The sequence below is a fragment of the Oncorhynchus masou genome, chromosome 10 (genome assembly GCF_036934945.1).
Source record: "Oncorhynchus masou masou isolate Uvic2021 chromosome 10, UVic_Omas_1.1, whole genome shotgun sequence".
Lineage (NCBI taxonomy): Eukaryota > Metazoa > Chordata > Actinopteri > Salmoniformes > Salmonidae > Oncorhynchus > Oncorhynchus masou.
Window position 1 is genome coordinate 27,686,089 of NC_088221.1, and position 15,029 is coordinate 27,701,117.

General features: G+C 43.4%; 1 protein-coding gene across 1 annotated transcript in view; it reads right to left on the reverse strand.

The window, feature by feature from the left end:
• LOC135547452 (radixin-like) overlaps nt 1–14,013 on the reverse strand; it is a 35,155-nt gene extending 21,142 nt beyond the window's left edge. The window contains exons 1-2 of the mRNA XM_064976479.1: nt 13,132–14,013; nt 8,387–8,486 (exon numbers count right to left, since the gene is read on the reverse strand). Of these exons, the coding sequence (XP_064832551.1) occupies nt 8,387–8,398 (12 nt within the window). The 5' untranslated portion in view covers nt 8,399–8,486; nt 13,132–14,013. The remainder of the gene's footprint in view (nt 1–8,386; nt 8,487–13,131) is intronic.
• Nucleotides 14,014–15,029: the final 1,016 nt, after the last annotated feature.

A 15,029-nucleotide genomic window follows, 5' to 3' on the forward strand; every position in this document is an offset into this window, starting at 1 on the left:
GATGTGGCGTGGATGCTGGTATTGGAGATAATTCTGATGCTCTACGGGGGAGACAGACTGAGGGTAAGGGAGGTATGGAGCTGTGTAAATATCCTTGCCTTTGTGTCGTAGCAGTGATACCCATCCTATAGCAAAACATAGCTATTTCTGTGAGGAAATAGTTTAATATGTTCTCGTGTGTGCGCATTCGAGACCAAGAGAGAGCGAGAGAAACTGAGCAGGAGAGGAGAAAGACTGACAGAGGAGAAGAGCAGACGGAGCAAGATGTCTCAGAAGTGATAGGAGCTAATCCCCAACTGACAAACCACATGGAGAGCAGAGCAGTGAATACTAGAAACACTCATTCTTTGACTGCTATACATACAGTAGCCACGTCTGCTAGCTAGGGTCGGGGTCAATTCCGTTTCAGTTCAGCCAATTCAGGAAGTAAATTGGAAATGGGTTAGAAAAATCTGGCAGAAGAACAGATACCATCTCTATACTTGATTGGCTATTTCTAGCTATTGCTCCAGTAACCCTCAAGGCAGAGGTAGTCCTTTACATATCCCCCACCCAAGCAAGTTTGTGTGTGTGTTTTCGTTCAGTACCAGACAGGCCTAATTAAATGCACAGCTGTTTGCTGCTAAGCCGGTCACCAGGGGCTTTAAGGCAGAGGACCAGACTTGGGCTTTTCACCACTCATCCATCCATCCTCCTCCAGCACACCCTTCACCTTCCCATCATCTCCTTCACCCCACTATAACCCACCACTCCTGTCCCCTCCTCCTTTCTCCTCTCTGCCTTCCTCTCACCAATCCAGTCCTTTATTTTCTTCTCATTGCCTTTCCTTTCATCTCCACTTCTTATCTACCCTCAGGCCTCTCCCGTCCTTCCCCTCTCCATCGAGGCAGTCCCATTATCTCCAGGTCCAACAGAGCTAATCCCCACAGCCTGGGGCCAAAGACACATCCTCCTAACTGAAAGGTGGAGGACAGAGAGAGAGTGAAAGTAAGGAGAGAGAGCTGGCCAGAGAGACTAGGAGAGGAAGACAATAGAGGGGAGGACTATAAGCACATCAAAAGGTAGAGAAAATAAGGAGCACGGGAGAGCGAAGGTAGAAGTGGGGAGTGCCGGATTATGTAGAGCTTACATTTTACTATGTGTGTGGGCTAAGGAGAGTTGGAGGGAGGGGATGGGTGAGTGAACTTCATACCTGATAATTAGATTTAGTGACTTGGATAATTCCCATTATATTAATGAAAACGGGGTTATGAAATATTTAAAGCCTGACTGTGTGGCGTGGCCGGTGGGCACAGACATGCTGGTGTGGAGCAGAGAGTAGTGAGATGGACCAGAGGGACAACCTGCAAAACGCCTCAATAAATCAATAATGCATCAAGTCCCACTGCACCGTACATAGCTCTACAATGGTGATACACGCTTACAGTATACAGATCTAGTCAAATTTTTAAAAAAAAGGTACAAAAAATAAATCTAATAGGGGGGGGGAATAGAAAAGAAAAAAAAAACCGAGGAATGAATACACAATGAGTAACGATAACTTGGCTTTATATACACTGGGTACTAGTACTGAGGCGATGTGCAGAGGAAAGTAAAGTAATTGAGGTAATTATGTACATATAGTTAGTGATAAAGTGGATGGGCAACAGGATAGATTTGCAGGAGTACGAGGTAATTGAGGTAGATATGTACAGTTGAAGTCGGAAGTTTACATACACCTTAGCCAAATACATTTAAACTCAGTTTCACAATTCCTGATATTTAATCCTAGTAAAAATACCCTGTCTTAGGTAAGTGAGGATCACCACTTTATTTTAAGAATGTGAAATGTCAGAATAATAGTAGAGAATGGATAAATTTCAGCTTTAATTTCTTTCATCACATTCCCAGTGGGTCAGAAGTTTACAAACACAGTATTTGGTAGCATTGCCTAACTTGGGTCAAACGTTTTGGGTATCCTTCCACAAGCTTCCCACAATAAGTTGGGTGAATTTTGGCCCATTCCTCATTTACATTACATTCCTCCTGACAGAGCTGCTGTAATGGAGTCAGGTTGTAGGCCTCCGTGCTTTCACACGCTTTTTCAGTTCTGCCCACAAATGTTCTATGGGATTGAGGTCAGGGCTTTGTGATGGCCACTCCAATACCTTGACTTTGTCCTTAAGCCATTTTGCCACACCTTTGGAAGTATGCTTGGGGTCATTGTCCAGTTGGAAGACCCATTTGCAACCAAGCTTCAACTTCCTGACTGATGTCTTGAGATGTTGCTTCAATATATCCACGTAATTTTCCTCTCTCATGATGCCATATATTTTGTGAAGTGCGCCAGTCCCTCCTGCAGCAAAGCACCCCCACAACATGATGCTGCCACCCCTGTGCTTCACAGTTGTGGATTGTGTTCTTCAGCTTGTGTTCTTCAGCCTCCCCCTTATTCCTCCAAACATAACAATGGTCATTATGGCCAAAGAGTTCTATTTGTGTTTCATCAGACCAGAGGACATTTCTCCAAAAAGTACGATCTTCGTCCCCATGTGCAGTTGCAAAGTCTGGCTTTTTTTATGGCGGTTTTGGAGCAGTGGCTTTTTCCTTGCTGAGTTGCCTTCAGGTTATGTAGATATAGGACTCATTTTACTGTGGATATAGATAATTTTGTACTGGTTTCCTCCAGCATCATCACAAGGTCCTTTGCTTTTGTTCTTGGATTGATTTGCACTTTTCGCACCAAAGTGCGTGCATGTCTAGGAGACAGAATGCGTCTTCTTCCTGAGCGGTATGACGGCTGCTTGGTCCCATGGTGTGTATACTTGCATACTACTGTTTGTACAGATGAACACAATACTTTCAGGCATTTGGAAATTGCTCCCAAGGATGAACCAGACTTGGAGGTCTACCATTTTTTTCTGAGGTCTTGGCTGATTTCTTTTGATTTTCCCATGATGTCAAGCAGAGAGCCACTGAGTTTGAAGGTAGCCCTTGAAATACATCCACAGGTACACCTCAATCAAATGATATCTATTAGCCTATCAGAAGCTTCTAAAGCCATAACATATTTTTCTGGAATTTTCCAAGCTGTTTAAAGGCACAGTCAACTTTGTGTATGTAAACTTCTGACCCACTGGAATTGTGATACAGTGAATTATAAATGAAATAATCTGTCTGTAAACAATTGTTGGGAAAATTACTTCTGTCATGTACAAAGTAGATGTCCTAACAAACTATAGTTTTGGCAAGTCGGTTAACAAGACATTTGTAGAGTGGTTGAAAAACGAGTTAATGACTCCAACCTAAGTGAATGTAAACTTCTGACTTCAACTGTACATATAGGTAGGGATAAAGTGGCTAGGCAACAGGATAGTTCATAAAAAGGGTAACAGCAGCATTTGTGATGAATCAAAAGAGTTCATGCAAAAAGTGTCAATGTAGATAATTAACCAATAACTCCCTGGACAAACTACAGTGGGGCAAAAAAGTATTTAGTCAGCCACCAATTGTGCAAGTTCTCCCACTTAAAAAGATGAGAGGCCTGTAATTTTCATCATAGGTACACTTCAACTATGACAGACAAAATGAGGGGGGAAAAAAATCCAGAAAAATCACATTGTAGGATTTTTTATGAATTTATTTGCAAATTATGGTGGAAAATAACTATGTGGTCGCCTACAAACAAGCAAGATTTCTGGCTCTCACAGACCTGTAACGTCTTCTTTAAGAGGCTCCTCTGTCCTCCACTCGTTACCTGTATTAATGCCACCTGTTTTAACTTGTTATCAGTATAAAAGACCTGTCCACAACCTCAAACAGTCACACTCCAAACTCCACTATGGCAAAGACCAAAGGGCTGTCAAAGGACACCAGAAACAAAATTGTAGACCTGCACCAGGCTGGGAAGACTGAATCTGCAATAGGTAAGCAGCTTGGTTTGAAGAAATCAACTGTGGGGGCAATTATTAGGAAATGGAAGACATTCAAGACCACTGATAATCTCCCTCGATCTGGGGCTCCACGCAAGATCTCACCCGAGGGGTCAAAATGATCAGAAAAACGGTGAGCAAAAATCCCAGAACCACACGGGGGGACCTAGTGAATGACCTGCAGAGAGCTGGGACCAAAGTAACAAAGCCTACCATCAGTAACACACTACTCTGCCAGGGACTCAAATCCTGCAGTGCCAGATGTGTCCGGATGATGGTGTTGATGTGCACCATTTCATGGCTACAGATGTAAGTGCTATGGGCCGATGGTAACCCGTCTAAATGACTTTGGCGTTCTTGGGCACAGGGATTATGGTGGTCTGCTTGAAACATGTAGGTATTATAGACAGGGACAGTGAGAGATTGAAAATGTCAGTGAAGACACTTGTCAGCTGGTCATTGCATGCTCTGAGAACGCATCCTCATAATTTGTCTGGCCCTGCGGCCTTGTGAATGTTGACCTGTTTAAAGGTCTTACTCACATCGGTTATGGAGCGCGTGATCACACAGTCATCTAAAACAGCTAGTGCTCTAATGCATGGTTCAGTGTTGCTTGCCTCAAAGCGAGCATAGAAGGTATTTCGATCATCTGGTAGGCACGTGTCACTGCACTGCTCATGGATGGGTTTCCCATCCAGATTACTAAAAATATTTAGTTTGCAAGCCCTGACACATCCAACAAGCGTCAGAGCCGGTGTAGTAGGATTTGATCTTGGTCCAGTATTGACACTTTGCCTGTTTGATGGGTCAGGGCATAAGCATCCGGATTTGAGTCCCGCTCCTTGAAAGCGGCAGCTCTAGCCTTCAGCTCAGTGTGGATGTTGTCTGTAATTCTTGGCTTCTGTCTGGGATATGTAGGTGCGATGCACTTATTAACTTAATTGGGATAGGGGGCAGTATTTTCACATCCAGATGAAAAGCTTGTCCAAAGTCAACTGCCTGCTACTCAGGACCAGATGCTAAGATATTCAAATCTACTAATAATATGCATATAAAACACTAACGTTTCTAAAACTGTTTGAATGATGTCTGTGAGCATAATAGAACTTATTTGGCAGGCGAAACCCAGAGGACAAACCATTCAGATTTTTTTTTAAATGGGTTTCATTGGGAATCCAGATTTCTAAGGGACTTGCTTGCAGTTCCTATCCACTGGATGTCAGTCTTCAGAAATTGGTTGCGGTTTTTCCTTTGAGAAATGAAGAAGTAGCACTGTTAGAGGTGCGTGACCTGAAAGCTCGCTACACTTTGTTTTCCTCCGGTATTGGAGGAAATTGGGTCCAAAGTGTCAATATTTTGTGTGGCCACCATCATTTTCGAGCACTACCTTAACCCTCTTGGGCATGGAGTTCACCAGATCTTCACAGATTGCCACTGGAGTCCTCTTCCACTCCTCCATGATGACATCACAGAGCTGGTGGATGTTAGAGACCTTGCACTCCTCCACCTTCCATTTGAGGATGCCCCACAGATGCTCAATAGGGCTTAGGTCTGGAGGCATGCTTGGCCAGTCCATCACCTTTACCCTCAGCTTCTGGTCATCTTGGAGGTGTGTTTGGGGTCATTATCATGTTGGAATACTTCCCTGTGGCCTAGTCTCCGAAGGGAGGGGATCATGCTCTGCTTCAGTATGTCACAGTACATGTTGCCATTCATGGTTCCCTCAATGAACTGTAGCTCCCCGGTGCCGGCAACACTCATGCAGCCCCAGACCATGACACTCCCACCACCATGCTTGACTGTATGCAAGACACACTTGTCTTTGTACTTCTCACCTGGTTGCCACCACACACACTTGACACCATCTGAACCAAATAAGGTTATCTTTGTCTCATCAGACCACAGGATATGGTTCCAGTAATCCATGTCCTTAGTCTGCTTGTCTTCAGCAAACTGTTTGCGGGATTTCTTGTGCATCATCTTTAGAAGAGGCTTCCTTCTGGGACGACAGCCATGCAGACCAATTTGATGCAGTGTACAGCGTATAGTCTGAGCATTGACAGGCTGACCGACCCCCCCACCCCACACCCCTTCAACCTCTGCAGAAATGCTGGCAGCACTCATACGTCTATTTCCCAAAGACAACCTCTGGATATGACGCTGAGCACGTGCACGCAACTTCTTTGGTCAACCTTGGCGAGGCCTGTTCTGAGTGGAACCTGTCCAGTTAAACCGCTGTATGGTCTTGGCCACCGTGCTGCAGCTCAGTTTCATGGTCTTGGCAATCTTCTTATAGCCCAGGCCATCTTTATGTAGAGCAACAATTCTTTTTTTCAGATCCTCAGAGAGTTCTTTGCCATGAGGTGGCATGTTGAACTTCCAGTGACCAGTCAGTATGAGGGAGTGTGAGAGCGATGAAAACCAAATTTAACACACCTGCACCTCATTCACACCTGAGACCTTGTAACACTAACGAGTCACATGACACTGGGGAGGGAAAATGGCTAATTGGGCCCAATTTGGACATTTTCACTTAGGGGTGTACTCACTTTTGTTGCCAGCGGTTTAGACATTAATGGCTGTGTGTTGAGTTATTGAGGGGACAGCAAATTTACACTGTTATACAAGCTGTACACTCACTACTTTACATTTTAGCATAGTGTCATTTTTTCAGTTTTGTCACAAATATTTACAAAGATGTGAGGGCTGTACTTACTTGTTATATACTGTATATTTATTTCTGCGTTTTGAGTCGCGCCTGGCGGGTTGAAATATGATTGTGTTTGTTTGCTGGGATGCTGTACTCAGATAATAGCATTGTTTGCTTTCGCCGTAAAGCCTTTTTGAAATCTGACATGTTGGCTGGATTCACAAGTGTAGCTTTAATTTGGTGTATTGCATGTGTGATTTCATGAAATTTTTATAGTAATTTATTTGAATTTGGCGCTCTGCATTTTCACTGGATATTGGCCAACGTATCTCAGAGAAGTTAATGAAGCCGGTGACTGAATACCGGAAGATATTTCAATCTGTGATAGCGAAACCGCCCTGTAGCTTAGCATCTGCTTCATCGGACCACCACCGTAATGAGCGTGTCACTGGTACTTCCTGTTTGAGTTTTGTTTGAATCAGGAGAATAGAGTTATGGTTAGATTTGCCATATGGAGGGCGAGCTTTGTATGCGTCTGTGTGTGGAGTAAAAGGTGACAAGCACACACAGAGAGACAGACAAAGAGACAATGACAATGCTAACCAAGCAGAGCCTATGAGAATAGTATTCAGCCCCTAGACTCCCTGCTGTGTCCTCCCATAGGTTGTCCCTCCAAATCTAGTTAACAAGGAACCCCTTTACAGCAGACAGAAAAACAGGCACACCTTTGGATACCTATTGAGTGATGTTAGAGGAATAATCCCCCATTAAAACATGCCCAGAAGAAAGGGTCCTACACAGAAACCCACTGATTTAATGGAGTGCCCCAGGCAATCTAGAGAGGCCAGAGGTCCCTATATCCACCCTTTTAAAGAACACAACAGACCTGTCTGCCTCACTCCCCAAAAACACACTGCACCCTGATGTAGGCATTATTTACTCTCACCATATCTTTTTGTGGAGTGTAGCTGGAGGGGTCACTTAGACAGAACCTCTTACAGTAAGTGCAGACAACAAAACGTCTGAATGACAGGCCACGGTTATACAATGCATTTATTCCAACAATATGTTAACATATAAAAATGTCTGATTAACATCTTTCCTCTAAGGGCATCCTGGGGATTAGTTGGATAATGTATTGCCCAATCAGCAAAATGTGAACAAAGGTCTCTCTATCAATCTCTTCCTCTCTCTCATTCCCTTTCAGTCTTTCGCTTTCTATCCATCTCTTTGTCTCCCTCACTCTGAGTCTGTCTCCCTTTCTCTCTTTTGTTCCCCCTCTCTTTATCGCTGTGCTTTCCATCCCGTTCTCTCTTCCCCTTTCCAAGAAGTGGAGGTGGCCCCATTCTAATTCCTCTCCAGTGTGTGTATGATGGAGTAGCCATGTCTGTAGTGTAGAGGGTTTACAGTGCTTATGTAAGATCTAGACCACAGGGAGACTGTCTGTCAGCTCTGAGCCTGTTAGAGACACAAGAAGCCTGTGTGTGTTGCTCAGAGTAGAAAGAGGGCTTTGTGTTTTCTACAAACAGGTCTGAAGTGGGTAATCAGGACTGTGTTTGTACTTGGTGTGCGTTTTTGTTTGTGTTTGTTTGGGGGGAGGGGGGTGCGTGCATGTGTATGTGAGCATTTGTTACAGTTAGGTTAGATGTGTTTTAACAAGTGGCAGTGATTCCTGCATGGGTTGACTGAAACTTTGTGACAAAGCCTCATGTGTTGAAGTGGAAAAAACATTGTGAAATCTCAAAACATAACCTGAACATTCACTTCTCCTGTGAATATTGTTATATTCCTTTATACATATCCTTTCTCCTGAGGTGAGTCTTACCGGTTTGGGCATCTTTCTCCTCTCTCCGGCCTTGCCCTTCCGCAGAGAAAATGCAAACAAAATGTCCTCCTCCTTGTTGCCTCGCCCTGGGCTCCACCGCCTGGAGGAGTGAGCAGAACCGTTAACACACACACACACACTGCTCAAAAAAATAAAGGGAACACTAAAATAACACATCCTAGATCTGAATAAATGAAATATCCTTATTAAATACTTTTTTCTTTACATAGTTGAATGTGCTGACAACAAAATCACACAAATTATCAATGGAAATCAAATGTATCAACCCATGGAGGTCTGGATTTGGAGTCACACTCAAAATGAAAGTGGAAAACCACACTACAGGCTGATCCAACTTTGATGTAATGTCTTTAAAACAAGTCAAAATGAGGCTCGGTCGTGTGTGTGGCCTCCATGTGCCTGTATGACCTCCCTACAAAGCCTGGGCGTGCTCCTGATGAGGTGGCGGATAGTCTCCTGAGGGATCTCCTCCCAGACCTGGACTAAAGCATCCGCAACTCCTGGACAGTCTGTGGTGCAACGTGGCGTTGGTGGATGGAGCGAGACATGATGTCCCAGATGTGCTCAATTGAAATCAGGTCTGGGGAACGGCGGTCCATAGCATCAATGCCTTCCTCTTGCAGGAACAAGACACACTCCAGCCACATGAGGTATAGCATTGTCTTGCATTAGGAGGAACCCAGGGCCAACCGCACCAGCATATGGTCTCACAAGGGGTCTGAGGATCTCATCTCGGTACCTAATGGCAGTTAAGCTACCTCTGGCGAGCACATGGAGGGCTGTGCGGCCCCCCAAAGAAATGCCACCCCACACCGTGACTGACCCACCGCCAAACCGGTCATGCTGGAGGATGTTGCAGGCAGCAGAACGTTCTCCACGGCATCTCCAGCCTGTCACGTCTGTCACGTGCTCAGTGTGAACCTGCTTTCATCTGTGAAGAGAACAGGGCGCAAGTGGCAAATTTGCCGATCTTGGTGTTCTCTGGCAAATGAAAAACTTCCTGCACGGTGTTGGGCTGTAAGCACAACCCCCACCTGTGGACATCGGGCCCTCATACCACTCTCATTGTGTCTGTTTCTGACCGTTTGAGCAGACACATGCCCATTTGTGGCCTGCTGGAGGTAATTTTGCAGGGCTCTGGCAGTGCTCCTTCTGCTCCTCCTTGCACAAAGGCAGAGGTAGCGGTCCTGCTGCTGGGTTGTTGCCCTCCTACGGCCTCCTCCACGTCTCCTGATGTACTGGACTGTCTCCTGGTAGCGCCTCCATGCTCTGGACACTACACTGACAGACACTACACTGCCAAAGCTCACATTGATGTGCCATCCTGGATGAGCTGCACTACCTGAGCCACTTGTGTGGGTTGTAGACTCTGTCTCATGCTACCACTAGAGTGAAAGCACCGCCAGCATTCAAAAGTGACCAAAACATCAGCCAGGAAGCATAGGAACTGAGAAGTGGTCTGTGGTCCCCACCTGCAGAACCACTCCTTTATTGGGGGTGTCTTGCTAATTGCCTATAATTTCCACCTGTTGTCTATTCCATTTGCTCAACAGCATGTAAAATTTATTGTCAATCAGTGTTGCTTCCTAAGTGGACAGTTTGATTTCACAGAAGTGTGATTGACTTGGACTTACATTGTGTTGTTTAAGTGTTCCCTTTATTTGTTTGAGCAGTGTATAACAGAGACCCACGTGGAAAGAAATACTACAGAATATTACAGTACTTACTATAGAATTATATAGTAAACTGTAGTATAAACTACGCACTGTAGTAAATACTACAGTAATGTCTGCAAAAACACTACTTTTTTAAACTATAGTAAATACTACAGTATTCAATTTGAATATACCCTGCCCTTTCCCTTTCCACATATCGCAATTTGTGCCACCTGAGAGTGAGAAACTTACAGAAAAGTCCATACCATACATTGTGTCCCTACAGGATATAGAAAAGAGCTGAGCATCTAAACTATCCATTAAGACCCAAGTCCTACCTGCCTACAGGTTATGGGAAAAATATATATTTTATTGACCTGTGACTTCACCACCCACCTCAGGGCAGCCATAACCTGTGACTCTGAGGTCATAAACTAGCATCCGGTGTCAAACACAGGTACTCCCTGTTAAGCCAACTCACTCAAGCCTGCCTAGCAGAGAAAATATATAATGTGTTACCTGACCCCTCTATTCACCCAAAGCCGGAGGGTCACTCTCAAACGGATACAGCTTCCAGGTCACCATTCATGCAGAAACAATGAGGCTCTGCGCTACACACACACATATTATCTCTCTCTCTCTCTCTCTCTCTCTCTCTCTCTCTCTCTCTCTCTCTCTCTCTCTCTCTCTCTCTCTCTCTCTCTCTCTCTCTCTCTCTCTCTCTCTCTCTCTCTCTCTCTCTCTCTCTCTCTCTCTCTCTCTCTCTCTCTCTCTCTCTCTCTCTCTCTCTCTCTCTCTCTCTCTCTCTCTCTCTCTCTCTCTCTCTCTCTCTCTCTCTCTCTCTCTCTCTCTCTCTCTCTCTCTCTCTCTCTCTCTCTCTCTCTCTCTCTCTCTCTCTCTCTCTCTCTCTCTCTCTCTCTCTCTCTCTCTCTCTCTCTCTCTCTCTCTCTCTCTCTCTCTCTCTCTCTCTCTCTCTCTCTCTCTCTCTCTCTCTGATGCAATAGCTTATCAGAACATGGCATATAGGACTCATAAAATGAATGACATGCTTTACAGTAACAAGCCTGAATCCTGTGTATCCCTCACAAATCAAGTTTCCCTCCATTCACACTTTCACTGCAGTTGTACAAGCAAGAGCAAAGAGTTTGCTAAACACTTGTGCCAGTGGGTTTAGTGTGCATTTGTGGTGTGTGTGTGTGTGTTTACAGAGCTGATGGTAACATCTCCAGCTGTTGTGTGAATGACACTACAGAGGGTATACAGACAAATGATATGTAGCACCATTACAACAGCTGTGGCAACAACTGTACTAGGCTCTCCTTGTGAGGCATTTCAACTTCTGGAAAGTTGTAGGAAAGGCTCACATGAGTGACAACGTGTAACGCCTAATTCAACACCCTACTGATACAGCCATAGGAGAGAAGAGTCTGGTGAACAATCCCATTCCTATTTAACCATAACAAAGTGTTTTATTGTAATATCCTGTATTGCCTGGTTCATTTCCTGATTAATACAGTCCTTTGTTTCAGGGTTATCGCGTTGGAATGACAGGGATGGGATTTCCCTGAGGCCGCTGGGAAACCAAATGCATTGCCAAGGTAACCAGATAGCATCAGTCTGTGACCCTGCCAGAGATGTCAGTCATGCTGGTTCAGAACACCCTGTACAGACTGTTACAGAGCAGGGCCTTATAGGTTTACTGTACAATGGTGTGTGAGGCGGCACACATTTGGAGGAAAAATTGAACACATTAAATACAACTAGAGGACAGTGTCCATGTCCAAGACTTCCGCAGGCACAGGATTATTCAACACACTATAGTACTGGAAGAAACATGAAACCTGCAGTAAAAAAGGATCATGTTGGTAAGTCCTTTCTTAAATGAGTTGTAACCATAGAGAATGATGGAGGCCTCTAGTGGCCAAAAGGCCATTTTAGCATGCGCATGATAGCTTCCAACATGCTTCCACTATTTTAAAGTAGTCAAAGTGGGAAACTGGGTGGGAATTGCTATGTGTTGTAGCCTCAATGGTGCTGCCCATGCTGACACATTCTATAATGGCACAGATAAAGATGAGTCCTCTATCCATTTCTATGGTTGTAACGCAGCCCCACAGGAGGGATGAACTGAGCAACAGGAGGGTTTGAGTGACAGGGACAATGGCCAATAAAATATGGTGTCCCACTGTGACAGGCCTAATTAAAAGCGTCATCATAGCATCTGTTTATGCCAGATGGTTTTACAAGCACCGTTATATGCTGCCAGGTCGCGCACTTCGAGTGGTGATATTCAAAGTCATGTTTGCCCCCCAAAAAAACATTGACCCATATTGTCCTTTGTAGATTCTGAAGTATTTGTCGCTGAGCAGAGACAAGTGGAATTTGAATTAAGCTACTACCACAAAACATTTCTAAAACCATAGATAAACACTCCACTGGCCAGCTTGGGGAACTGGGCGCGAGAGTGCAAAATAGGCTACAATGTAACAAGAAACGGTTACAAATACTGCACACGTGTAATCGGCACCTGCAACAAAGTTGCAAACCGTTGTGTTTGTTATGCATCAAAGGAGGGCATGTCACAGTTGTCATGAAAACAAAACAGGTAGTAGCCTACTTTCATTCATCTCATATATTGAAAACATCCTAAATTACCACGGAATATTGAAAGCCTTATCTGCAGTCTAAAGTGAATTAAATGTAACGTTAAGGTGAATGGAAATGATCAAAATTAGTTTGATGTTCTGTCACAGACAACTGTAGTGACATTTAACTGGTAATTTAGAGAACTTTTGAAATGTTTAACACTTAAGTTGTTCTATGGTCGATGGCCCGTATGATCAGTAATGTCCTTGAATGAAACATTGTACATTATACCAAATGTTTTCACAATTACAAAAAGACGAGATTAATACCAATAGGCCTATAGAGAGAGCACATTATACTGGAGCGGGTTTATCTTGGTAACAAGTCTACATTACGACAGCTATGGTCGACACAGAGCAAATTCATTTTATTCTGAGCTGTTTAGGAGCTACCAGCGAATAAATGCACTAGTTAAAAACTCACCTCAGTTGATGAACTGCGTTCTGAAAACGGTAAACTGTCCACTGGGTAGTCTACTTTAAATCCCACGCGACAAAATAGACCGGGTTGTTTCCCGTTAGACACCTCGCTATGTATGACGCGACTGAGCCAGTTTCACCGCGGAGAAGGAGATGCAGTCAGTCAATATGGCCGTCGGACTTTTACGGTGCGGAGCGAGGCGTGGTTCATTGATGGAACACGCTCACTTAAAACTGGGTTGAGAGAGGAACATACATACACAAGCACAACGTAAATGTAATAAGAGTCAACTTCAAAATGTCCTGTCTTAACCTACAATAACCTGAAGCTAGCCCGTAGAAAGATGGACTAGAGACATTTAAACAAATTCTGAACAACTAATGCTTTTATATAAGTTGTGTTGAGATCAGTTTCAACGCAGTGTTTCTATGAATCACATTTTTCAAGGGGCAAAATGTCGTAAATGTATCTTTTAATGTAGGGTTTTCCGGGGATAACAAATGAGTCACTGCCAAGATCTTCTTGTGAGGATGAGACTTTATAAACATAAGACCTATCAATTTAGACACTGAAGTATTGTTGTTTTTCATGAATACATTACTGTATTACCAAGGAGGGTGTCAACAGGAAATGTGACTCACATATTATGAACATGCTTCAACATAAAGCACATACTAATAATGAGAAAATATGACTGCAACCGGACTTCTCTATGTATCTCGGCCAAGACACCTGTCCTCATACCCTTCTGAGAAAACAATAAGCCTACATTTAATGCGCATATTTCAAACATGTCCTGGTTTACACACACTCTTCTCCCAATCACACAGTCTCAATTCAATTCAAAGAGGCTTTGTTGGCATGGGAAACATGTTTACATTGCCAAAGCAAGTGAAATAAACAATAAACAAAGTGAAGACAAACAAAAAACATCAACAACAAAAAAACTTTAAAAGAAATGTACAGTAAACATTGCATTCAAACGTTTCAAAAGGATGAAGACGTTTCAAAGGTTATATTAGCAGCTATGTACAGTGTTTTTAACAATGTGCAAATAGGGTCCTGTGTGGCTCAGTCGGTAGAGCATGGCGCTTGCAACGCCAAGTGTCGTGGGTTCGTTTCCCACTGGGGCCACCCATATGCAAAAGTAGTGGCCCCAGCCGACTTGTAAGTCGCTTTGGACAAAAGCGTCTGCTAAATGGGATATATTATATATTAGTTGTGGTACTAATAAATATTTGTTTTATTTACAATGTTTGTGCTCCACTGGTTGTCCTGTTTTCATGGCAATGGGTCACAAATCTTGATGCTGTGATTGCACATTGCGGCATTTCGCCTAACAGATATACTGTAGGAGTTTATCAATGTTTCATTTGTTTTCAAATCCTTTGTGGGTCTGTGTGATCTGTGGGAAATACAGGGCATTCGGAAAGAATTCAGACCCCTTCAGTTTTTCCAGTTTTTTTGTCCTGTTACAGCCTTATTCTAAAATAGATAAAATATTTTTTTCCTTCATCAATCTATACACAATACCCCATAATAACAATGTGAAAAGTTTTTTTTTAAATGTTTTCAAATGTATGAAAAAAAGACCTTAATTTCATCCCATCACGAATAATTTAATATTCTAACATTTAAATTGAACAACAATTCCATGTGAATCCAGGATATAAAGTGTTTTCAAATGTCCTTTGCTATGAGACATGAAATTGAGCTCAGATGCATTACTGTTTCCATTGTTTATCCTTTAGATGTTTCTACAACTTGATTGGAGTCCACCTGTGGTAAATTCAATTGAATGGACATGATTTGGAAAGGCACAAAACTGTCTATATAAGGTTCCACAGTTGACAGTGCATGTCAGAGCAAAAACCAAGTCATAAGGTTGAAGCAATTATGCG